Source organism: Pleurodeles waltl, chromosome 7 (genome assembly GCF_031143425.1).
Source record: "Pleurodeles waltl isolate 20211129_DDA chromosome 7, aPleWal1.hap1.20221129, whole genome shotgun sequence".
Taxonomy (NCBI): domain Eukaryota; kingdom Metazoa; phylum Chordata; class Amphibia; order Caudata; family Salamandridae; genus Pleurodeles; species Pleurodeles waltl.
Window position 1 is genome coordinate 1545110613 of NC_090446.1, and position 24937 is coordinate 1545135549.

At 44.0% G+C, this 24937-nt stretch overlaps 1 protein-coding gene across 2 annotated transcripts in view; it reads right to left on the bottom strand.

Annotated features, from left to right (window-relative positions):
* The window catches only part of LOC138246676 (carcinoembryonic antigen-related cell adhesion molecule 6-like), a 167489-nt gene that overhangs the window by 7358 nt on the left and 135194 nt on the right, over positions 1-24937 (bottom strand). Inside the window, exons 5-7 of one of the 2 annotated variants that reach the window (XM_069201434.1) lie at positions 19912-20199; positions 14403-14553; positions 5894-5937 (exon numbers count right to left, since the gene is read on the bottom strand). In XM_069201434.1, coding sequence (XP_069057535.1) covers positions 5894-5937; positions 14403-14553; positions 19912-20199 — 483 coding nt within the window. The remainder of the gene's footprint in view (positions 1-5893; positions 5938-14402; positions 14554-19911; positions 20200-24937) is intronic. The other variant, XM_069201435.1, reaches the window with a different exon arrangement.

Below are 24937 nucleotides of genomic sequence, written 5' to 3' on the forward strand. Positions count from 1 at the left end.
TGGCGCTAAGCAAGCTTAGTTTCATTATTTAAGGCCCTCATCTCCACGGGGGATAAATATGGCACTAAGCCCATATTGTCCTTTTCTGGATGGGAACACCTACCTTGTATCTCATTGATGTAAGGTAGGTTTTCCTGTCAAGAAAACGCTGTTAACTCCATAACTTTGTCGCTAGATGTGTCTAGCACCAAAGTATAAATATGGAGTTAGGTCTGTGCTGAATTAGTGTAAAAAAAATGACGCTAATTCAGCGCAAACCTGGTATAAATATGGGCCATAGTGTTTACAGTGCACCTTTTGCATTGTGAGAATGCTTCTCCTCGATACTACATTATTGAGTTGGTTATGCAGATAAGCAAACGTTAAAGGCTACAGACCTGCTCTGTGTATTATGGAACAATAAAAACAACAGCAGTATTTATTGTGAAAAGCTATAGACATTTCAGGGTGGATTGTCATCTCAATGTGTTTAAGTTTGTGGACAGGTATTATGTTACATAGAATCACACAGATTTCCTTAGTAGGCAGGGGATTTGGTGTTGGTTACCGTTGTGACAAACCCTTGCTGTAGAAGATTAGCAATTTGAAAGTCCTTGTTATGTAATTTCTGGAAGGGTTGTATGATGTTTTCTCATCTGCAATTGTGTGCATAATTGTACTTTTTAGAGTGTATACCTGTAGTTATCTTATAGGGGAACTTATACAAAATACAGTTGATGTGAGCTGCCTATGGTGACAATCCAGTGATAAGGTCTACAGGCCTGATTTATTCATTAGGAAAAGTTATGTCAGATGCAATACATCAGGTCTGTTTATGATGAAACATTATAAAGAGGAATACGACTAATTAATTGCGATAATCGTATGTTAAGGCCAGAAGGCCTTTAAGGGTGGATTTATATTACACTGTGTTAAAGCCTGTAGACATGTAATTTGCTACTTGTATTCTCAGAGAATCCCACAGTAGGTAAGAATGTTGGTGTTGGTCACCCCTCTAACAAACCCTGGAGACAGAAGATGTGCACCTTGAGAATCCTTGTTATGTAATTTAGAATGTATTGAATATAGTTTTGCCAACTGTAAAACTGTAAATGTGAGTAATTTTAAGACTTTATGAGGACAGTTGTCTTGTGGAAAATCTCATGCTCAATGCAATAGGCCTGATTGAGTAATTGGTAAAACGTTAGATCAGGGATTATAGGTGTGGGATACCAATGTTCTACAGTAGAAGTCCTAGCATGCTTGCAGAGAAGATGTTGGCATTCAAGATTTGGCCATAGTTACAGGGAGATGAAGATGGATGAGGTGTAATAAAGATGGCTCCTGAACCCACTAGCTAACACCAGTCTGCTGAGAAGCATTTTGTATGAACTTCACAATTGGCAATGAGGGATGGGATGACTACATCCTGGGCACCTCAACATCTTGAGAATTTCAAGTTAACACAGAACAGCGTGCCTACCTTGCTGGTGTGGTGCACTTTAGGTCTGAGAGGAGGAGATCCAGTTGACTGGCACAGTGGTGTTCTCTGTGAGGTGAGAGTGCCTATTGGGACCTCATGGTTCTCCGACAAGTGGTGGAAGGCATCCTGCATTTCATCAGATTGAGAGATGTTGTTCCCAACATCCCATCAAGAGAATTTGCAGACCCAGAACAAGCCTGATTGACTGTAAAAAATAGGCCTAAACAGTAGTGTGAGGATGTACGGTGGCCATCCTAGGTGTTTGGGCTTGTCATATCTTGTAAAAATAAGTTTAAGTTACCATTAAAACAACATGTGACTATGCACGGCGGCCATTTTAGGAGTTTGGAATGCATTACATTGACTTTTACATCAGTCAAAAAAGCATCTGTTTGCCTATCTACATGGTGGTAGGCTCACCTTAAGGAAACAATAAAGGCTTATTCATTTTATTCTGGAGATTAAGCCTATTAAAAGTGGTGACAGTCATGGGAGTTTATTAAGCTGTCGAGAAAAGGTGACAGGCGCACCACAAGTGTAATGTCAGATCTGTCATTTGCATGACAGGCGCACTACTGATTCAAAGGTGCTCATTTACAAGGCCCTCCCGCCACCATAACGTCCTGTTGGTTTGTAGCTACTTTTTTCACAACACTTGACTTAGCATTTCTGATAATCAAACCATATTAGACGATAACTCTCAAGACCTGACACCCTTAGTGATAGCTTTACTGTTTTGTGGTTCCTGAAATAGGGGATTGTTAGTAATGGGTTCCTGATTGGCTAGGGTAGGCACCTAACCCAGGCAATAGCCACCACTCTAGACAGTCAAGGGAGCTACACACCTTAGATAACCCCTGCTCACCCCCTTGGCAGCTTTGGCCACAGCAGTCAGTCTTATCCCAGAAGCAATGTGTAAAGCATTCGCACAACACACACATCCCAGTGACACGATAAATACACCACAAATTAGACTTGACAACAAGTTATATAAAAATAAACTGTATTGCATAAAAACCATTGACAAAAATGAAATGAATCAGTAATATGTTGCCCAAAAGGCACTTGTCAGACCATTATCCTCATGAATGCAAATACAAGAAACATTCCCATATTGCACGTCATAAACATACTGCACCCTTATGCAGACAATGCAGATCCTGAAATATGTTTGTTGCTATTACCAGGTAAAAATGACATTATAAATCAGCGCATAACCAAAACAAAAGCCCTGGGGGCATGAAACCGTCATAGTAAATTATGGAATACCAAACAATCAACCCAAAGCACCTTCTGCATGAATGTCACAATGCATCTGTGCTTGTTTTAGAAGGTATATGGTGGATCTGGCCCACCACGCTTTGGTCAGGTGCTCCTACACACCTATTACATCAGCATGGGAAATTATCCTCAGAAGGACGGAGCCTCCATTGAGGTTTCCATCCCGTCCTGTGAGTGATATATGATGAAAAACAAACAAGACTCCCACAACAAGGTGCAACTCCACTGTGGGGGGAAGGCATACATGGTTCTCACAACAGTAGGGCGACCTCTCTGCCCCCCCCCCTTGTAGACCAGATCATCCGGCAGCTTCCCACATTGGTGCAGCTGCTCACTTGGGTGTTTTTTTCCTCTGAACCACGTCTTACTTATGTTTTGTGTCTGGAGCCCTACAGGGCCACCAAGACCACTACCCTTGGTACCATGTAGCCAGGAAGACTACTCACCACTCTGGCTAGCGGGGCAGCTTGCGAAAACACTGAGGCAGTCCAGGCACTCCCTCCAGCTCCACTCGCCCATGGCTCTTCTCAGGGAGAGTGTCAGCAAGCCCTAGGCCTGACGGGGCCCTCCCTCATGTCCACAAAGGAAGGGAAGTGGGTCATCACTCCTCTGACAGCTCAGGTTGCAGTGCTGTTTATCTCAACACCAGGGACAGCCGGGCAAAGCTCCGGCATCGGGCGCATGGGCCCACTTGTTTCCCAAAACACCAGGGAATGAGAACTTTTGTTGAGCCTGCTGAACAAAAAGCGGCCGCTGCACTCCCCCTTCTCCTCAGCCTCTCCTGGGATTGAAAAACAACTTCAGAAATACACAGCAGAATACTGAAGTGCCCACCAGGCACTTCTCCTTTGGCCGCACTGCTCCCTTTGAGCTCAGTGTCAGACGTTCCACCAGAACAGGAGGGGTGGGAGGAACAGAGTGGGCAGATGCAGGGAGTTAGAAGCAGGCCAGTACTTAAGGCTCCTCGTAAGCCAAGTGGCAATCCTTTGGGGGACCTAGGAGGCCACAGGTTAGCACAACAGCAAGACAGTCATGATGGCAGTTCCTAGCATAACAGCCTCATCCAGCAACATCTGGTTCTAGGTCCACACAGTGTATAATACATGGGGCCACAGTCCCTGTACTTATACTCAAAATGTGTTTGATCTACGGGGCACTTCAAAGGAACTTTACAATTAGACAACACCCCCTCTCAAGCCCAGCCCTGGCTCCAGACATCAGTAGGAGGCAAACAAGACCTTTGTGTGAGGGCAGGACACAGCCTATACAAATATAAGCGTGCCTTACTCCCAATCTCCAAGCCAAGAAAGAACATTCAGTATGCAGATATAATCCTGTTACACCTCCACCCTCCCTGTGCGATGGCTGTCTGGAAAGCATGCACAAAGCCCAGCTGTCACTCTGCCCCAGATGTAGATTGGAGTCAGGCTGCAAAGCATAGTAAGCACAGTGAAAGCACAATGAAATGCCCACTTTCTAAAAGTGGCAATTCTACAATAGTAATAAAAAATCCACCTACACCAACAATCAGAATTTCTCACTACCATTTCAAGCATATCAAACATGCCCATGCTACTCCTAACAGATCAGAAATTACCACTTTGTCATATACAGGATTTCCTAAAACAAACCTATGAGAGGAGCAGCACTCCCAGCAGTGACAAACCAAATAGGCTGTTTGTCAAGAGCGGGACATGTCACACAATGAAGGCACATGCCCTACTTCTTACCTACACAGCACCCTACCCATACGGCTACCTATGGCATACCTTAGGGGTGATCTATATGTAGTAAAAGGGAAGTTCTAGGCTTGGCAATTAATTTTAGATGCCAAGCCAATGTGGCAGTAAACTGCACATGCAGGCCCTGCAGTGGTAGGCCTGAGACAGGTTTGAAAGTCCACTTCTGTGGTGGTGCAATCAGCGCTGCAGTCTCACTAGTAGCCTTTAGATACCAGGCCCTGGATATATTATACCACCTTACAAGGTACTTAAAGGTCAATTTAATAATCCAAACAGGTGGAAGCCAATCATACCAAGTTTTAGGAAAGAGCACATGCACTTTAGCAGTGATTTGCAGTGGTAAACTGCTCTGAGTCCTAGGGTCAACTAAAAGAGGGTCAGAAAAATAGGAGGAGAAAGGCAAAAAGTTTGGAGGTAACCCTGCAGCAAGGGCCATTTCCAACAGGAATAATCTGTGATGATGCAATTTTTCTGAAGTTTTGGTAATTAAATATTTGTTAAGGTGAAAGAAAAGTGGACCATCAAGGTTCTACAGTAAAACTCTCCTTATTCTTGCCATGAGAATGTTGGAATTAAAGGGTTGGTGACTATTATGAGGAACTGAGGATGGATGATATGTAATAAAGATTGTTCCTGACTCCACCAGCTAATAACAGCCTCTTGAGAATCATTTTGTCTAAACTTCACAATAGGTCTTGACTTTTTATTATTCAAATTTATGACAAACCCTGTTGGGAGAAGATTTTCACTTTGACGCTCCTTATTACCCTTCTTAGGGAAGATTGAACGTTGCTTTGCCAACTGTAATTTGGTATAGATGTGTAATTTTCTATTTCTAACTGAAAGCTTGAGGGCTGCCTTGCAGGAACGATTATGCAGAATTCAGGCCTCAGTCAGTTATGTTGACAAATCAATGATAAAGGATAGCCTCACTGGTTCATGCGCCACATTTGTGTCAGATGTCATAGCGTTAATCTAAAATTTAAATACTATAACAAATGATGGCAAATGCAGCAGGCCTGACTTAATGTGAAAAAATGTTGTTGCTTCTAAATGTGGCAGCAATGTTAGAAGTTTAAAAAAACAATACACTGTGTATAATGTCATTGCCAAATAACCAACCATTCCTGTGTTTTTATTTATTGTTTTATTGGAAGCATATGCTATCTAAGTTTAGTTGGCAGCATGTTTTCTTTTTCCTACTTCTACTCTCCTCATTGGTATTGCATATGTTTGGTGAGTGTGTGTGGCTGTTTTATTATGGGTGAGTAATTTGGTGAATGCAAGAAGGAGTCAGTGGGTGAAAGAATGGATAGATGAGTGCAGGAATGAGTGTTTATCCCAGTTTCACACATTCTTGACATCACAACACAGCACTGAACAGAGGTGCATAGATTCTTTAACTTACTGTTGACATGCGTGGTACCTCTAGAAATTGCTTCTGTTGTGGATCTAAAGAAAGAAGACAATACGTTATTGTTGTTTCCGGGAGGTGGTCTCCGAGGGTAGGTCCTACAACAGGACCGGTGCACTATTATTGTCACTTTGAGTCCAAGAGACGCCTTACCCATGGAACCTGTTCTCGAGTAGGGGGTGGGTACCTGTATTATCAGTAAACTAAAGTAAGTGACCGGTTTTCATATATTTATAAAGAGGTTTACTTACCGAGTCATATAGGTCCTGATGAAGCGTCAGTGGATCTGGATAGACCAATAGACGCGAAACATGTCGACCATCACATAGAAGTTTCCTTCAATTAATTTTTATTTAGGACACTCTAGTACATTTATTGACTTTTTGAAAATATATGAGCATAATCCTCAATTTCACTTTCAAAATTGCTTTTAACCTTGGTCTTCATCCTTGTTATATCAGACCGATTAAATGATGAAGTTTATGGATGAATAACCAATTTTAGAACCTCTTCCACTTCTTTTCACTTGGGGTGGTGACTTGCGGCACCCGTATTTTGTACTGTTGAATTTTTCAGTCACTATCTCAAACATTCGGCTGAGAGCCCCCACTACGGGGTGCCCACTAGGCATTGCAGTGCCGGCCTAGTGAGGAGCTATTCCCGATGATGATACCAGTCATCCAGAGTGATGCTTGAGGGCTCTTGCTCCTGAGATTTCAGGTCTCTCCTGTTTTCATTCTATTTCCGCCTATCTATGTGCCTTTGGAACAGTGTACCTTTACATAATCATTATTACTGGGAGATTGTACACTGGACCAGAAATACTCCTGGTCCCTCCTTTTTGTCAATATCTGTCTGTGATAGACATCAGCCGCTGGTCTGCATTTAGGGGCATTTCATGAGCCCTGTGCGCAGCTGGAGTGTCATTCTTTGTGACGCTCTGGAAGACTACAAAATCATACCTATGTGGCTACACAAAACCACTTTGCGTGTCTTTGAACGGATAAATATGGCTTAAATCACTCCTTTGCCTTACTCTGCGTTAAGGAGGCTTTCCATGGGTGTTGCAATGGCTGTTCCCACACAACACCCATGGTTTTTTACTCTTTCCCAGATTTACAAAGCCATGTAAACCTGGGGATGCACCAAAACTTTACATCTCCAGAAATGAGGCATAAGAAGGAGTAATATTTTTATTTCTCCTTCTTTTTTGCTCTTTCCATGTGTGCTATTTGCAGCACACAAGGAAAGAGGAAAATCCTCCCAGGATTGTTTTTGTGCAAGAAGGTGCCCCTTCCTGCCAACAAGACAGGCAACCTTGCACCATGGTGCAAAGGTGCCTGTGTTGACTCTAGGCAGCCAAAATGCCGCCAGAGCTGTGGCAAAGGACAGGAATATATTGTATTGCATAAATATGGTGCACCCTGCCCTTTCACTTTGGTGTAGGGCAATGCTGCAAGGTGATTTTTGGCGCTCCCCCACGCCACAACCCTGTAAATGAGGACCTTAGAGTTGTTTTAAAGTGTGCGGTTCTTTAGAGCAAATATCAAACAGGGTTGTTAGTTGTATGAATCTGAATATCCTTTCTCTACATTAAGTATTGTTTTAAATTACACTTTTATTGGTCAAATGTGTGAGTCATATTTATTCGCAGCTGTATTCTTAGGAGACTGAAAGGCACAGGCATGCTTTTGGGTCTCTGTGGAATATAGTGAATTTGTGAGAATTATGGGGTTATGTTTAACCCTTCCTCTTCCTCTTCCGGATACCTACAACACACAGCCAATGTCACTCTGCTCTTTTTAAAAAAATCTCTTGCTCTGCTCAAAAAAATTGCTAAATTGGGTATCACATAGTTTTAGATTGTTAAAGCTTGTTTTTATCATTTGTTTTCTGGGTTCCTAGAGGCAAGAAAAGGCAAAATTACCAGCTGTGTATTCCATGTCAGTCTGAATGAACGTCAAGTGGTGTTAAAGCAGAAAAGGGACTAATATTGCTATTTTCCATAGAAATAGTCAATGCTCCAAAAGAAAAATTCACTTTTTCCTGCAGCACTAAAATCCTTGTACTGTTCCTGCTTGTAAAAGGGGTTTCCGGAAATACCAGCTTAGCTTACTGAAATGCATAGCGTCAGTTTCCTATTAGGTGCTACATAGGTGTCGGTATCATTATTATAACCCCACTTTCTGTGACTTTATGTTATGTGTATTTTTATATCACACAACTCACCTGGGAAGATACCTGGTGCTGTAAGCAAGAGGTGTTTGTCTGCGCCAGGGCTAGAAAACAGACCGGTCTTCAATTTCTTGCAGAATTCAAGAACTGAGGAGGAGGTTCTGATGTGCAGGGCAAGGGTCATTTCAGCCTTTCAGAGCGAGGTAGAGAAGGTGTGGCCCCCGGATCTGGTTCTGCTCATGCGTGGTGTGTGTGTGTAGCAGTACTTCTGAGCAGTGGAGTATCTTGTTTTGTGGACGTTTTATGCAGTTGATGAGGTACAAGGGCCAATGTTGTGTGAGATTTTGAATGTTTGCATGAGGCGTCTGAGGAGTGGTTGTTTATGTATTACGAGCTAGTGGGACTCTTTGAGGTGTGGGTAGTTATATAGTGTGGAGTGGGAGGTTGAGGGTGAGCCTGGCCGCTGAGCCTTATATGGCCTAGACTCTTCTGGTCAGTTGAGCGTTGATTCGAACATAGAGTGAATTGCCCTAGTCCACCTTACTGATGACGGTTCTGTGAGTGTTGGTGCAGAGCCATTTGATATTCTTGAACACTGTGTATGTTCAAACAGTAGACGCACACTGCGTTCACTTGGCTGGGCATGATATGTTTGTTGTCTATTATTATATCTAAATTCCTTGTTTGGGTTGCCAGGAAGAGTGTGGGTCCGAGTCTGGCAAGTCATCAGATGGGATCCTACAGCTAGGTGTCTTTACCAAGGATTACTACTTCAGTCTTGTCTGTATTGAGGTTGTTGGTTTTCATCCACCTGGTGACTTCAGCCTTGTAGCCAGAGAAACTGGTCCAGGTGATCAGCATCTTGTCAGAGCATGAGAGTATGAAATGGGGATTGTCAGCGCGGGATATGATGTTGATCCCATGGGTGCAGATGACACTGACAATTGGGGTCATGTAGGTGATGAACAAGGTAGGTTAATATTTTATTGGCGATCACCTCATCCTTTAACATTTAATTCCTAGTTATATATAAGCAATCCCTAGTTATACATTTAAAAATATTAAGAATATTGTATGGATGTTTTGAGGTTGAGATAGGAGGGAAAGGTACCAGGTAACAGCCAATCAATCTATCAATCAATCATTTAATAAGCGTGTCTTATCACCCGTAGGGTCTCAAGGCGATGTAGCTGGCATGCTGCTCACTCGGATAGCCAGGTCTTGAGATCCTAACTGCTTCCATGAGGCGGCCTGTCTGAGGTTGAGAAGGAGCGTGTTCCATGTCCGGGCTGTGAAATAAGAGAAGGATCTGCCTCCAGCTGTGCTGTTCCTGATTCTGGGGATGGCAGCAAGGTCGAGTTGGGAGGACCTGAGCTGTCTGGTGGGGGTGTAGAAGGTCAGGCAGTGGTTGAGGTAGGCTGGTCCTGAGGATGCACCAGTGGCTGAGGTAGGCTGGTCCTGGGGATGCACCAAAACTTTACACCTCCAGAAATTAGGCGCAACAAGGAGAAATATTTTTCTTTCTCCTTGTTTTTTGCTGTTTCCATGTCAGTAGCTTCTAGGTGATGTGTTTGTCGACCAGGAGCCAGTGCAGGTCTCGGAGGTGGGCACAGATATGGCTGTGGAGGAGGATGTCCAGGATGAGTCTGGCTGCTACGTTCTGTATTCTCTGTAGTCTTGTTTGGAGATTCTTTGTGATGCTGGCATAGAGGGCATTGCCGTAGTCTAGTTTGCTGCTGACAAGTGCATGGGTGACCGTCTTTCTTTTCTCGGTGGGGATCCACTTAAATATCTTCCGAAGTAGGCGCAGGCTGTGGAAGCAAGATGAGGAGATGGCATTGAGTTGATGGGTCATGGAGAGCATGGACTCCAGGATGATGCGTAGGTTGCTTGTGTGGTCGGTGGGAGCAATTCCTAAGACAGTAAGCCACCAGGAGTCGTCCTAGGTGGAGGGGGTGGAGCCGATTACGAGGATCTCTGTATTGTCCGAGTTGAGTTTGAGGCAGCTGGTTTCCATCCAGATGGCGACTGCTCTCATTCTGTGGTGGATATTTCTCTTGGTTGTCAGGGAGAGGATCAGTTGGGTATCGTAGACGTAGGAGACGATGTTTAGGCCATGCTGTATCATGGTTTTAGTAAGTGGTGCCATGTAGATGTGGAAGAGGGTTGGGCTTAGTTAGGATCCCTGGGGTACTCCACAGCAGGTTTCTTTGGGTGCTGAGATGAACGGCGGGAGTCTGACGCTCTGGGTTCTTCCGGCGAGAAAGACTCGGATCCATTCCAGTGCTTTACTGTAGATGCCGACTTAGCGGAGTCTGCTGTAGGGGGTGGAGTGGGAGACTGTGTCGAATGTGGCCGAGAGGTCGAGGAGGATGAGGGTAGCCGTGTCTCCATGGTCCAGCATGGCACGAATGTCGTCAGTGGCTGCGAGGAGGGCTGTTTTGGTGCTGTGGTTGCTCCTAAATCAGGACTGGGAGGGGTCCAGGATCTGGTTTGCTTCGAGGAACTCAGTAAGTTGTATGTTGATGGCCTTTTCAGTTACCTTGTCGGGGAAGGGAAGCAGTGAGATAGGTCTGTAGTTTTTCAGATCCTCTGGGTCGGCAGAGGGTTTCTGTAGGAGCGAGTTGATGTCTGTGTGCTTCCAGTTGGATGGGAAGGTGGTTGTTTTGATGGAACGGCTGATAGTCCGGCAGAGCTCTGGTGCGATGGTGGCGCTGGCCATGTTCAAAATGTTATGTGGGCATGGGTGTGAGAGTGCCCCTGAGTTGGAGTTCATGAGTTTCCAGGTGTCTTCTGAGGAGATTGGGGGTCCAGTGGTCCAGGGTCTGGTGCGGCATGGGGTCTGTGGAGGTCCGTGGAGGTGCTGGTGGGCAGTGGCTCGGGTTTTGGGTCTTTAATCCTTTGCATGTGTCCTGGATTTTCTGGTGGAAAAAGGTGGCAAGGTTTAGCCCACAAAATAGGGATAACAGACCCATAGGAGGTGTTAGGGAGAGGAGTGAATAAAACAAGGCAGAGCAGAGGGAAGTGGTTTACAGCAATGTGAAGGGTGAAGCAGGCATCAGTGAAAGGAGCCACAAGGAAGGGGTGTGCATTAGCTGAGGGATGCACTACCATCATGGAGGTCTATGACTTTTCATTTACAACAGTGTGTCAAGCTCCTCAAATGTAGAAGAGTTGGAGAAGGAATGCAATGTGGCTGGACCCGGGTGGAGTGCCAGACCCCAGGTGTGCAGCTGGAAAAGGTCTGGCATATTTTCTTCTACTAGCTACAGGTTTTGGTCTCATGCCTGACAAGGGCTTTTGCAGGTTTTGTGTGATCCACCAGAGATCCTGATCTTCTTGCAGTGTACAACTGGGTGCTTAGGGTGGGGCACCCTAAAGACAACACAACAGTAGGTGGGCGGTGAACCATTTACAGCAGTCAGTGTAGTTGTGATTTTGCCTTACATCTAAGTATCTTTCAGTGTGTCTCAGGGACTCAATTTATCATGGCACTGAGATTTTTCAGGCTGGGAAGTGAACTCTGCTCCGCTTGCCGAGTTTGCTGAGTTTTTCCCACTCTGGTTAGAGCACAAAGTTCTGAAATACTTGGCGTAGCAGAGTTTTTTCCTCGCTCACGTTAGCCATTGTTATGTTTGCGAGAACAAGGGAGGAAAATCTTACTCCAGATCACCTCCTGGCGAGATTTCTCAACATGGGCGGTCGCGTATGGTCACTACCGCTCACATTGAGAAACCTTCCATTCACGTTGAGGAAGCTGCTGCTCGAGTAGAAAATCTACTTGAGCGGCAGAAAAGAAGCAGTGCCTTCTTGCTCTGCATGTGGTGTAATTCGTGCAGATTTTACAGCATGGGACAAACACCCAGCACTTAAACTCAGCATGAACGGCACGACCTAACACACTCTGCCGCTATGCAGAACTTCGTGTTGCGCAATGGAGTTTTTTGGTCACTTCGTGGAGTTCTGCATAGTGGATCTCCACGAACTCCACCCAGGCCTAGAGATTTCTAAGCTCTTGATGATTTTAAAAATGAAAGCCATCATGATTCATGAGTGAGAGACAGTCTTGCACTTGTAAGTGCCCAAGAGTTGTTTTAGATTCGACCTTGAGGGAGGCCTTTGGCCTCCATGTTTGAATCATCTTAAGGCAGCACTTTAGCTGATGAGTCCATTGCCACAGAAGGCCTCTAGGAAGAGATGGGTTTTGACATTATACAGATGGCTATAAACATCCTTATTGATCAGTAGGATTTCAACTGGCTCAATTACGTGGTAGAAGATCCCTGCCGAAAAGGTGGACCCTTAAGTCACAACACCCTCTACAGAAATTGTTTCACACCAGAATGACTTGAAACTGGACTCTGTCCTTAAGGTGGTGTGTGGCCTTTGCTAGATAGCGACATCCAATTCCACTCTAGGCCGCGGTGTCGAGCAGTGCAGAGATGTGATTGTGCTGGATGTTCCAGAGAGATGAATCAGAATGAGGAGAATGGAGTTATGCGATGGGTGATCTGAAGTGAATCTCTGAGTGTTTGAATAGTTGTCACCTCTGAACATTTCAACCTGGATCTGGACTACCTTTACTGCATTCTGCTTCTCCTTGATTGGCAGAGAAGGAATGAAGGAGTTTCATTGGCTAGAGCCTCAGGGTTGGTCCAGTCAACGTGTCTCAGGAGGTGGCAGGTGAGATGAGTTATGGCAAAACCCTTGGGGTATTTTAACAACATGGTGAGCTGCGTGCTGGCAGCATTCATGGTCTTTGTCACTTCATCTCCTTGGGTTATGGTTTGGTACCACCATGTTTCTGAAGTGGATATACTATTGAGACCTTGTGTAAGCATGAAGTATGTAGACATAATAAATAGTCCTTGTGGATATGAAGTATGACATAACTGCTGGGTGTAAGAGTGTGGAATGAGCACTGATCAGCATGGTTGAATTCTCTTATGACAATGCTTTTCATACAACTTCCTGAAGTTGATGTGAGGGCAGGGCCAGACTGGGGACACAAAACAGCCCTGGCAAAAATGATAATTTCAGTCCCCCATGCTAGAACCCGACACACTCCTTTGAGTTGCTGCTGGAATTGCGTAACATGCACCACCACTCCTGGAGCCTGAAACTGTCCTCCAAGTGTCAAAACCAGCCTCCTGGGGCTACTGGCGGATTGCCCGCTTGCCAAGCAGGCCAGTCTGACAATGGTGAAGGGGTCATATATCTTGAGGCTAAAGCTTCCAATTGGTTTGTTGAACATGTAAAATTAGATGTCAAAAGAACAGCTCAAAGGAGGTAAAGGACAGCTGCTGTAATGGGATGCAGAGCCTTGATGAACCATGACCAGTCCAGATGTCTCCTCTATGTCCCAGCACATCAGGAATGTGGGTTCTCTGGTTCTGGATGGGAAAAACAGGTTTCTGTAATAAATGTGCCACTGTGATCATGTCTGGGTGTGAAGTATGACATATGTGCTGTGTGTAAGACAGTGAAATGAGTAAGCACTGATCAGAATGAAGTTGAGTCTGCAGTCAGTGTGTTTTCTTTCTGGTGTGGTGAATGGGACACTGATGACGGCGCAAGAGTTGGATATGTGTAAGTGGAGAGTGTGGTTGTCTTATTGGCATGTGCATGAGGTGGTGCATGGTAGGGTGGTCCTTTCACCAGACAGGAAGGCATCAAACCAGCTCCATAATATGATTTTAATGCTTATGGTTTACTTGATAGGATGTTTGCAGCTGTTGTCATTCTATTTCATATGTTTACTCTATATCATTATTTGTTTTCTGACTTCTCTCAAATACACTGAAAGCACAGGGACCTGGGCAGTGTGTGGCATTGGTGGCCCTCCGAGTAAGATTAGACGTCACATGTTGTGCATCTTTTTTCACTACATGTGGCCCTATGCAGTGTTGGGACTTCTCACTGGGTTAGGTTGCTGCCACTTTCTTGTCAATGCATTAGCTGAATTCGGTGAATGTTGGTGTAATCTGTAATGTATCAACCTATGTCACTGTTACTTTATACCCATCTTTCTTGGCCCTCAAGATATTAAAGGTGTTTTAGTGACAATATATGTCATTAAGTACAGAGTCCTACAGGAGTTCCATTCCAGCATTAGCAATAGTATAACAAAGTCATTAAAACAAAATTGTGTGAGAGGCTGTGTTTGTGATAGGAGCGGATAGATGGAAAAGGTGTGCGAGCAGTGTTCCCTCAGTGGGGGATATCCTGTTGGGATTAAGATGTTTGAGTCTGGCTAGTCCTTCAGATTGTTCATCAAGAGTATTGTCCACCAGGCCATTTATCATTATTTGGTACAAGGGTTACTTACTGTACTTTAGAACTCTTTGTACGACAGTAGTACACCAGCACGACAACGAGAATCACAGCAAGCAGGCTGGCAATCACAATGCCTACAATGGCAGGGATGGGCAATGGGGACAACGAGGTGGTATTCCCTGGATTGTCTGGAGGACCACGATCTAGCCGAGAAAGAAAGAGGTAGACAGAAATTATACACCCTTCACCATAACAAACAGATGAGTTTCTCTCAAGACATGCTATGCAATGACAGACTCTGGGCCTGGTTTACAGATTGGCAGACATAGTACTCTGTTGTAAATCCAAAGGAGCACCCTGTCCATCAAACCTTCAGTCTCTCCACGTAATTTAGAGTTCCAGTTGGCTCCATCAATAGAATACTTCCTCCAAATCCTCAACAGGATAGGGGGCATCAGATGAAGGGTTTTACAATGTCTGCTCAATTTGGGAGGGACAATGTAAATTATTTTTTTCCCCTGTCCATTGTCGCCAGGAAAAAGCTGTCAGTAATGCACAGGAAAAAGCGATAATGACCCCCGCTCCCCAGGAGATCACTCTCATGGTGTGGGGGCCATGAATTGTTCTAAAAACCCTTTGAAAAGATAGACGGATGTCCATCATGGCTGATGGTACCATCGGTGAAACCTTTCCTACATTAACAGAAATCACCATCATGGCTGTTCCTCGCGATGGAGAGGGCAGACAGAAAACTCTAAATTTGGTGGGCAGAGGTCCCCGGCATGGCAGAGGGATTGCCCTCCACCATCCTGATGAACTAAACTCTGTCTGCCAAATTATAAATCAGGCCCTTTCTAACATAAAATGTCAAGTATTTGGCTTGTACTTTCTCAGAAAGTGGTCCACAAACATATGTACATTAACTGACACATTAGCCTACCTATAAATTAATGTGAATTCTATGTATCTTTACAGACTAATATCTCTTAACATGAGTTTGTTTGGTGTGTGCAGAACATTGCAGAATAAAGTGTGGAGACTCTGGTATTTGTCATGATGTTGTGCCTACTCTGTTTTAAGCCAATTTAATTTATTTGGATAAAGATTTTAACTCAGTTTTTAATCCATATACTTTGCACATCAAATGGGGGGCGTTTTTCTGAGTATCATTGTTCGGTGTTGCATCAATAACTGTTCTCTGATATTAATTGTTGCCTTCAAGGCACTTTGAGACATATTTCAGAAACGTGGTGCTGCACCCAGCGCCCCTTAGCTCTTCCTACTGCCACCATGTGCGTGCTGTATTTAAAATACAGTGCACCATGGCACAGGGAAGGGGGTAATAACATCAACATTTTTGATGTACTGTTCAGGGTTAGAGCCAAAATGTTGGCGCTAACCCTGAACAGTACATAGAAGTCCATTGTAACCAATGGTGTGCTCCCTTTCAGCACCTGCTCTGACCAGGTGTGAAAAATGCCAGAAAAAATGATGGAGAGAAATCTCTTGGATTGGCTTTCTGGGAAGCTGATTTGGAAGGTGCTTCCCAACCCTGACATGGAATAAACTATGGTGCTTGATCCATTTTAATTCTTGCTTGCGCTACACCTTGCTCTTTTCTTCTCCGTTAAATAGAATGTTTCATGCCCCTGTGGATTTATATGAAATGGAAAAGTGAAATCAAAGTCAGTGTTGGCCCTGTTGCCTTCTTAGTCATCATCTAATGCATAGTTGTGTTCTTTGTCCTAAGCTTTGGATTTTGTGGTCTGAAGTCTGGCATAAAATTACTCAGATTTGTAAATTACATATACCTTTTTCTATAGTAATAATTTTCTTGGCCACATTCATGTGTGGTTGTGATATTGTTTAGAGGTGACAATGTAGATCTTTTGTTGTCTGTTGCTTTACAGGTTGTAACATCCAGATGGAAGAGCTATAATAATGTTTCCTATAAAGCTTGGTGGAGCATGGTGTGCCATAACCACAGGTTGTAGACTCTAGCGATAAAAAGGAACAAACTGAGGTAACCCTTGACTCAGTTCTAAACTACGGGGCAGATGTATATCTTGGCGGTATGTATACTCCATCCCAATGATGACAGACTATACATAGTGCCAAGATAAAAGTCCGCCCACCTGATTTTAAAGCGGGCGTAACTTAAGTTTGGCTATGGTGTAAACTGCTCTGTCACCGCAGAGCCAAACCTGTGGCCCTACAGAGTAAGGGATTGCAGGAAAGTACCCTCTTTCTTGGCATGGTTACCCCCATTTTCTGCCTGAGGTCAGTGTGCTTGATTGAATCTACTGGGATCATGCTAATCAGGACCCCAGTAGTTATGCTCTCTCCCTTTAAAATGGTTGTTGGATACTGTTATCACAGTATTTCACCCACCATTGGCAAACTGGTGCCCCTATTAAGTCCCTAGTATAAGTTACCTAGATACCCAGGACATTGGGGTTCTATGGGTTCCCTATGGGCTGCAGCATATATTCTAGCACCCATAGGGAGCCCATGCAAAGGCTTCTGCGGGTCTGCCATTGCAGCCTGCGTGACAAGGTGCAACCGCCCTTTCAGTGCCAATTACACTGCACCAGGTAACTTATAAGTCACCCTGCAGCAGGGCCTCCAGCCCTGAGGGCTGGGTGCAAAGTACCTGTGTGTGAGGGCACACCTGCACTAGCAGAGGTGCCCCCATGACCTCCACAACCGTTTTCCTGGACTTCGTGAGTACGGGGACGACATTGTACGCATGTACTGGACATAGGTCACTACCTATATCCAGCTACATAATATTGATTAAATGATCCCATGCACTCTGGGGGCTCCTTAGACGACCCCCAGTACTGCCATTACAGCCTTCTGAGGTTTTCCAGACAACCCCAACTGCTGCCACCTCACAGACAGGTTTCTGCCCTCCTGTTGCTTGAACCTTTCAAGCCCGGGAAGGCAGAACAAAGGATTTCCTTTGGGAGAGGGGTGTTACATCCTCTCCCTTTGGAAATAGCTGTTACGGGCTTGGGAGGGGTAGCCTCCCCAAGCCACTGGAAATGCTTTGAAGGGCACATTTGGTGCCCTCCTTGCATAAACCAGCCTACACCGGTTCAGGGACCTCCAGTCCCTGCTCTGGCGTGAAACTTGACAAAGGAAAGGGTAGTGACCACTCTCCTGTCCATTACCACCCCAGAGGCGGTGCTCAGAGCTCCTCCAGAGGGTCCCTGGGTTTTGCCAGCTTGAATTCAAGGTTGGCAGGGAACTCTGGGAGCATCTGAGTGGCTAGTGCCAGCAGGTGACGTCAGAGCCCTCCCCTGATAGGTGCTTCCCTGGTTAGGTGACCAATCCACCTTTCAGGGCTATTTATGGTCTCTCCTTTGGGTGGTTCCTCAGATTCAGATTGCATCACTGCAGCAGGAATCCACTGCATCCTCCACTTTGACTTTTCACTGAGGAAACTGCATCTGGACCCTCTAGGAACTTTACAAACTAAAACAAAGAAGCAAGACACCTTCTGCAACAATGTATCTTCAGCTCCTGCCAGCAACTGTTTCCCGGTCGTGCATCATAGGAGGACAGCCCGTCTTCAGAAGAGCGAAGGAATCTCCCTTGGGGTGAAGGAGTCACTCCTCTGCTTCTGGAGGCACCGACTGCAATGATGACCGCCTGTGCACCATGCAGCTCCAGCCCTCTATGCTATGATGCACATTTTCCTGAGTGGTTCTCCGGCGGTGTGGGAGCCTTTGTCGTATTGCTGCAGGGGGCCCCTTTTGCACTGCCTTTGTCTTGTGCTATGGGTACTTTCTGGTCCCGGGTAGCGCCATTTTATGCTAACCGTGAGTTTTGCGTATGCCAAGACTTGTTGGCAGACTCCAGTGATGCAAACCACACTGCAATTCTCCATCTGGCATGGGACATCACTTGCACCAACCAGGAACCCGAATCTGTCTTCGTGGGTGCAATACTACTGTTCTTCTTCACCAGTGGTTCTTCTTTTGCACCTTCTTCTGGGTTAGAAGGGGCTCCTGTTCTCCCTGGACTCTCCTGTGCTTATTGGACTTGGTCCCCTTCTTCCACAAGTCTTCAGGTCCAGGAATCCACTGTTGGTGTCTTGCAGTCGCTTCTGGTTCTTGCATAATCTTCTTTCTTGTGTTTCTGTATGTTCTAGTAAAGTTACTGTGTTTTACTCTTGCTTTCCTAGGCTCTGGAGTGGGTTCTAGTACTTACCTTTGGTGTTTTCTAATACTCCATACTTTCTTAGAATATGGTATGTGTGCCCCGAGGCCCCTTTCTAACTATTGTGATTTTCACTAATTGTACAGTTTTCTATCTGGTTTTAGGACTATTTCTGCATACTAGCGTACATAATGTGTGTTATTTACCTCCTAAGGGAGTATGGTATTTTTGGCATTTGTGTCACCAAAATAAAGTACTTTTTTTTGTAACACTGAGTATTTTCTTTCATGTGTGTGAGTACTGTGTGACTACAGTGGTATTGCATGAGCTTTGCATGTCTCCTAAATAAGCCTTGGCTGCTCATCCACACTACCTCTAGAGAGCCTGGCTTATAGACACTACCTACATTTCACTAATAAGGGTTAGCTGAACCTGGTATAAGGTGTAAGTACCATAGGTACCCACTACAAACCACTACAATGACTCTACACCTTCTAGGCGTTAGTCCATAAATCCCCAGAAGTATAACTCAGACATAGGTTGAGGCTGTGCTATTCCTCTGGGTAACAGATTACAGTTCATGGGAAAAAATGGTAGGGTTCTTTCGGTGGACAGAATGATGGTGAAGCTCTATTATCATTGAAGGAGAGAAAGGAGGGCCATCAGCAAACTACAGCAGGTTCTTCTGCTGTTCTCCCCGTTCTCTCTCTGTCACCACAATGGCAAGGAAATGTACTCTATCCACCCCTTTTCACAATTCCCTTCCTCACTTGCCTGGAGGGATAAAAGGAGGTGCATGTTAGTCTGCTGGTGTCATGTCCTGCCACCCTCCATGACCACCCCCTCAACTGGCTTCAATGGAGGAGCCGAGTTGTTCATTCATATCCCTTCCTGTGAGTCTGAAGTGTGAAACCAGATATGTCTGTCTCACTTTCCAGCTCACTCTAGCTTTGTGTTTTATGTAGAGCAAATCAATCTGTATGTGCCATAAGGAACTATTCGGGGAGACATATAGAAACTTATAGAAACTATATAGACAATTACCTCTTACAGCTATGAAGACAGAGGCTTTGTCTGTCTTTATAGTGGCAGAATTATGGTCCAAACAGGTGTAGATCCACTCATCTTTAGAAGACACTCTAGAGACAGATAGATTTTTTTGTTAAATGTGAATTGGTGTTTTTAAAAAACATTCATATATGTCTATTTCTGTAACAGACCACATGAAGCAGCTTAAAGTGAAATGTCCCCCTGCTAGTAGTGTCTGAGCTCCTGAAGGGCTCATCCATGTGCCCTCCAGCTCATCTGTAAGAGAACAGAAAATGTATCTCTGAGGAAAGTGATGGAGAACAAAAATGAGTAGGACAAACATGATGAACTCAGATTTTACTTACAGGAAACAGTCAGAGTCTGTGGGTCACTAATGCTGGCACTGATGGTGTTTATGGCTTTACATTGATAGGTCCCGGAATCCAGTCTGGACACATTGGAGATGCTCAGGGTTTGGTTTTTTGGAGAGAGTTCAATCCTGGTATTATCAATCAGAAGTTCTTGGTTTTTAAAGAACCAAACAATTGTTTCAGCTGCCCCTGAGGTGTTACACGTCATGGTTACAGTATCATTGTACTCCACCGGATGTGAGCTGGTAATTGTTACAGTAGGTTTAGTCACAGGCGCTGGAACTAAAATAGAAAAGCAAGGAGTTAAGATGAGTGTGTTCACCTCTGCGGTGGTGGAAAGAGGAATCAAACCAGATCAGTGTGTGGGGAAGGCTATGTCCATGTGTTTGCTGACTCTCTGTGCTATGGGTACGTGAGTGGCACCAGTTCTTAGACCTACTGGTAGATAAACCTTTACAACAAGCCTACAAAATGGCCTCCTCTGGAGATGCAAATTCAGCTAAGTGTTCGATACTCAAAATCCACCCCATGTTCAGCCCCCATGCTCTAAGTTTGATTGGAACGTCCACTCTGTGGGAGTCCAGAAGGACTGAGTGCCCTCTCTCCATCCGTAATGACCACAAACCACTCTGTCCAAACTGCTGACACCTTTGATACTTGTCCTTCTGAAAAGTTGCAGCCTGTGCCTTCTCTGAAGCAATAGTTCACATGCTCTTGTCACCTGTTATTCAGCGTCATCCTTGAGGTGCACACTCTGGGCCTTATTTACAAGCCCCGGGCGCTGCTGGTTTGTCACTTTTTCCCATGGCAAAAGTGATGTACTGGAGGCACAAGAAGCTTGTAAATAATCCCCTCTGTGACTGAATGTCCTGGAAACTTACAAGACCTATTTCATTTCACACTCTGAACATTCTTCTGAATGTAGGTTATTAGTTACTGAGCAATCCCCTGACATCTAAATTGTTGTTCAACTACGTAGTTCTGGATAAATAGTCCTGACCACTTCTCCGATATCCAGCCAAGCACCCCTGGGTGGATCTAGGCGGGTTATTCTGCGGTACTTTGCAGAAGAGTATTGTCTCTAGGCACTGATCTAGCATCTTTCTATCAGGTGCATCCACCATTTTGGTTTGAATCAGTTAAATTATCAATACCTCAAAGCCACAAGGCATTGTGTTCTACATCTGCCACGCCCAGCGTTGGGTGAAGCTTCACCCCTAAGTGCTGAGGGCCGCTGTTCCCAAGATGCTGCGGTCTCCTTTTGCATCTGGGGCTGTTGACACTTGAATCTTCATACCATTTGTCATACAAAAGGCATCCAGATCAAATGTGTGTCCTTTTTACACACATGATCGAGATTTTGAAACCACCCAGAGTTTGTACTATGGAGGGGCTTAAAAAAATAGCCAACAAATGGGCAAAAGCTGTTTTTTCTTAAAAAGTAAAAAATGGGGAAAAGCACTGTTCATGAAAATATTGGTTTTTGTCCTGAAAAGGCAGTATTATGTTTGCTGTTTTTAGATTGCCATCTGTCCAGATTTCAGAAGTGTTCAGAGTGGGAAAAACTTATCACCAATGTTTCTGCAATTTTCTAATATGATGTCAATATTTGACATTTGTCTGCTTTCTTCCTCCTTGGACTTTGTGTAGAAAGCAAGCGTGAAACCCATGAGCCTACCCAGGAAGATATATATTTCTAGAACAACATTTTGAATTGAGTAAGGAATTATTTATGTGGATAGTTGGAAAAGCATGGAAAGTGTAAGTGTGAAAAAGTGTAATAGGTGATAATGTTTTCTTCTGTAATTTTCTGCACTGATCTACAAAAGTAATATACAGTGATATCAATAAAGTTCTTCAGTAGCCAAAGAAATCTACCACCCCTATGAAGTTCTGAAAATGAGAGTCATGCAGAAAGTGCAGGTGGTGTTGCCTTGCAAGGATTGTATGAGGTTCCTACCAAGAATGACCAAAATAAAGTCCACAATTGCTTCAACAATTAGACTTTCCTCACATTTCTGTGAAAGAAACCAGGATTCTCCAAGTCTGGAAAAAGGTTCTACTACTCGACAAACAGTGACAAAACTGAGGTCTTGGTGGTGGCCAGCATTAGCCCCAGGTGGCTAGAACTGTTGAGCCCAGATGTCTTAGGAAATTGCCCGATGCCAGCTCAAGTGGTAAAAAGCCTGGGGGTTTGCATTGACTCCAAGCTCATGGTGGAAACACAGGCTACAAAGCTAGCTGGGGTATGTTTCGGGAAAATCCTGCAAGTGTTACCATTCCCCACACGAAGGATAGTTGTACATGGTTTAGTAAACTCTCGCCTTGACTCTGAGAACTCCCTCTATCTGGAAAGCCCAAAATATGTCATCAACAAGCTACAAGTAGTACACAACCCAGCTGCAAGAATTCTGTTCAGCTTATCGACAAAGCCTTCAGAGCGCTGCATTGGCTAGCTATCCTAAAGAGGATCCAGTTCAAGGCCCTTTGCATTGCACACCGGGCCATTCACGGAAAAGGCTCAAGGATGTTTCTGTCCCTCTTTCTTCCCTAAACTCCAGGAAGGTCACTGCGATCTAGTTACCGGGGGCTCCTGAAGGTGCCTAAGATTAAAAGTGCAAGACATAGAAGCTGCTCTTAAGCATTTCTTATCCCCGGAATTTGGAACACACTTCTGGTACCCGCAGAAATCAGCAATCGGAGGTCGCCTTAAGGAAACAGTTGAAAACCCATCTTTTCTAATGTGACCTGGAAACATCGATGTGGTATCAAGGACTGCAGGATTGTGTAGCTAACAGTGCTGGGAGGTCAGTTTGTGTAACCATGCACTATAAAACACAACATAACATAACATAACATAGCATAGCATAATATAGCATAACATATCATAGCATAGCATAATATAATATAACATAACATAGCATAACATAACATAACACATCATAGCATAGCATATACCATAACATAACATATCATAGCATAGCATAATATAATATAACATAACATAACATAGAATAACATATAACATAACAAAACATAGCATAGCATAACATAACATAGCATAGCATAGCATAATATAATATAACATAATATAACATAGCATAACATAGCATAACATACACCATAACATACATAGCATAGAATAACATATTATAACACAACATAACATAGCATAGCATAACATAACATAACATAGCATAGCATAGCACAACATAGCATAACATAACATATCATAACATAACATAGCATAACATAACATAACTTAACACAACATAACTTAACATAACATACCATAACAAAACATAATATAAACATAACATAACATAACAACCCATAACATGACATAACATTACATATCAGAATATAACATTCAGGCTTCCAACAATTCTTCTGAAAACATGGTACTTCATATGTGTAGATAGCTCTATCCATCTCATCTTCTTACCCAGAATAGGTGCAAATATAAATCTTTGTTTAAAAAATATACATTCCTCTTAGCCATTTGACTGAAACCCTGCAGAACACCTGGGCCATGGAAAATGTTTTACCTTCTAATGTCTTTTAACCTTTACTGATTAAAAAAGGTGTTGGGTTCAAAGCACTAACCATAGATAATCTGCTCTCTGAAACAATGCAGTTTGCATATTTCATATTACCCTCCGTCTACTCAATCCTACCTCAAAGGTACAACAGAAAGGGTGGAGTTGAAGAAGTGGGGGAAAGAGAATGTAGATAAGAGATGCAGACATTGATGATGTGGCTTCCAGGGGGTGAATTAATTGGGGTGACTGCTGAAGTTGTGAATGGTCTGGAATGGAATCACATCAAGTCGTCTGAGTGTTAGTTAAAATTATAAACTAAAAAAAAGGGTAAAAAGTCACAGACACATGAGTCTCTAAATAGAACCTGTCTACTTATATTTGTACAAACATCAATCTTGTTTACCTAACATTCTTTCTTCTAATCCTAGTTGAAGGCTCTTTTCACATTCTGACTGCTACTGAGCAGTATTCATATTTTTTTATCAATAATCCTGGTTTTCCCTGACAGGCCTTGTACTCCTCAGAATACTTTGAAAAGCCCTGTTAAATTGTTATGGCACTAACTCCTATACATGGAGTGGCTGTTGTTTTCTGGCCTCTGATAGTCCCTGACCCTAAATGTTCCTTTTGCATATAAAGTATTACTTTCCTGTGTAATTTCATAATATAAGCTTTTTAACAATTAATAACCTTTTCTTGCGTTTTCTTTCTAAGTGTGGACCAAAGTACCCTTGACATATATGTCAAGATGAACACAATCAGAACATTGGAATGTTGGGAGCTCCATTGGATACAATGGAGTGCTCCAGGCTTCTAATGGCTGGTAAAGGCCCAGAGCTACAACATTCCAATGTTTGTCACACAGCAACATCTGTGAGCAAAGGCTTCACAGAGACCAAGGGGATTATAGTCCCCTCGGGCTCCATGAGGCCTTTGTTTTATTTATTAGAATATTCTGCGCTCTAGTGGCAGAATTTCCTAATAGCCTCATAGCTCTTGCAGCTCGGGCCTAAAACTGGGGTTCAGGGCCTTTAACAACCAGTATAGCTGTCAACAGCGGGCTATTATGCTGTGAGGGAAACGAGCTTAGGATGTTGCAACCGGAACTAAACTAAGTAGCCTTAGCAGAGGATCACAGAATTTACCTTATTGTTCTACTCAATGTCTATAAAGCTAGGAACAGAGCAGCCACTTTGTGAGGTTTGCATATGCTACTGTGTCCAAGATGGCCACTGCTGATTTATACAGTTCTTTGAGGTTGTCGTTGTGAGCTGTGGAAGTCTCATAAGATCTTCTATGAAAACACCTGTGTCTACCATAGCCTGCGAAGGGATCACTTGGGAGGGACCTCTCTAGTGAAAGCATGACACTGAAGAGGAACAGTGCATACAGAAGTCTTAAGTGGGACAGTGTGGCGCTCTGGATCCTTGGGGAACACAGGAACTGGAGGCCTCAATAGGGGTGACCGCTCACTTCAT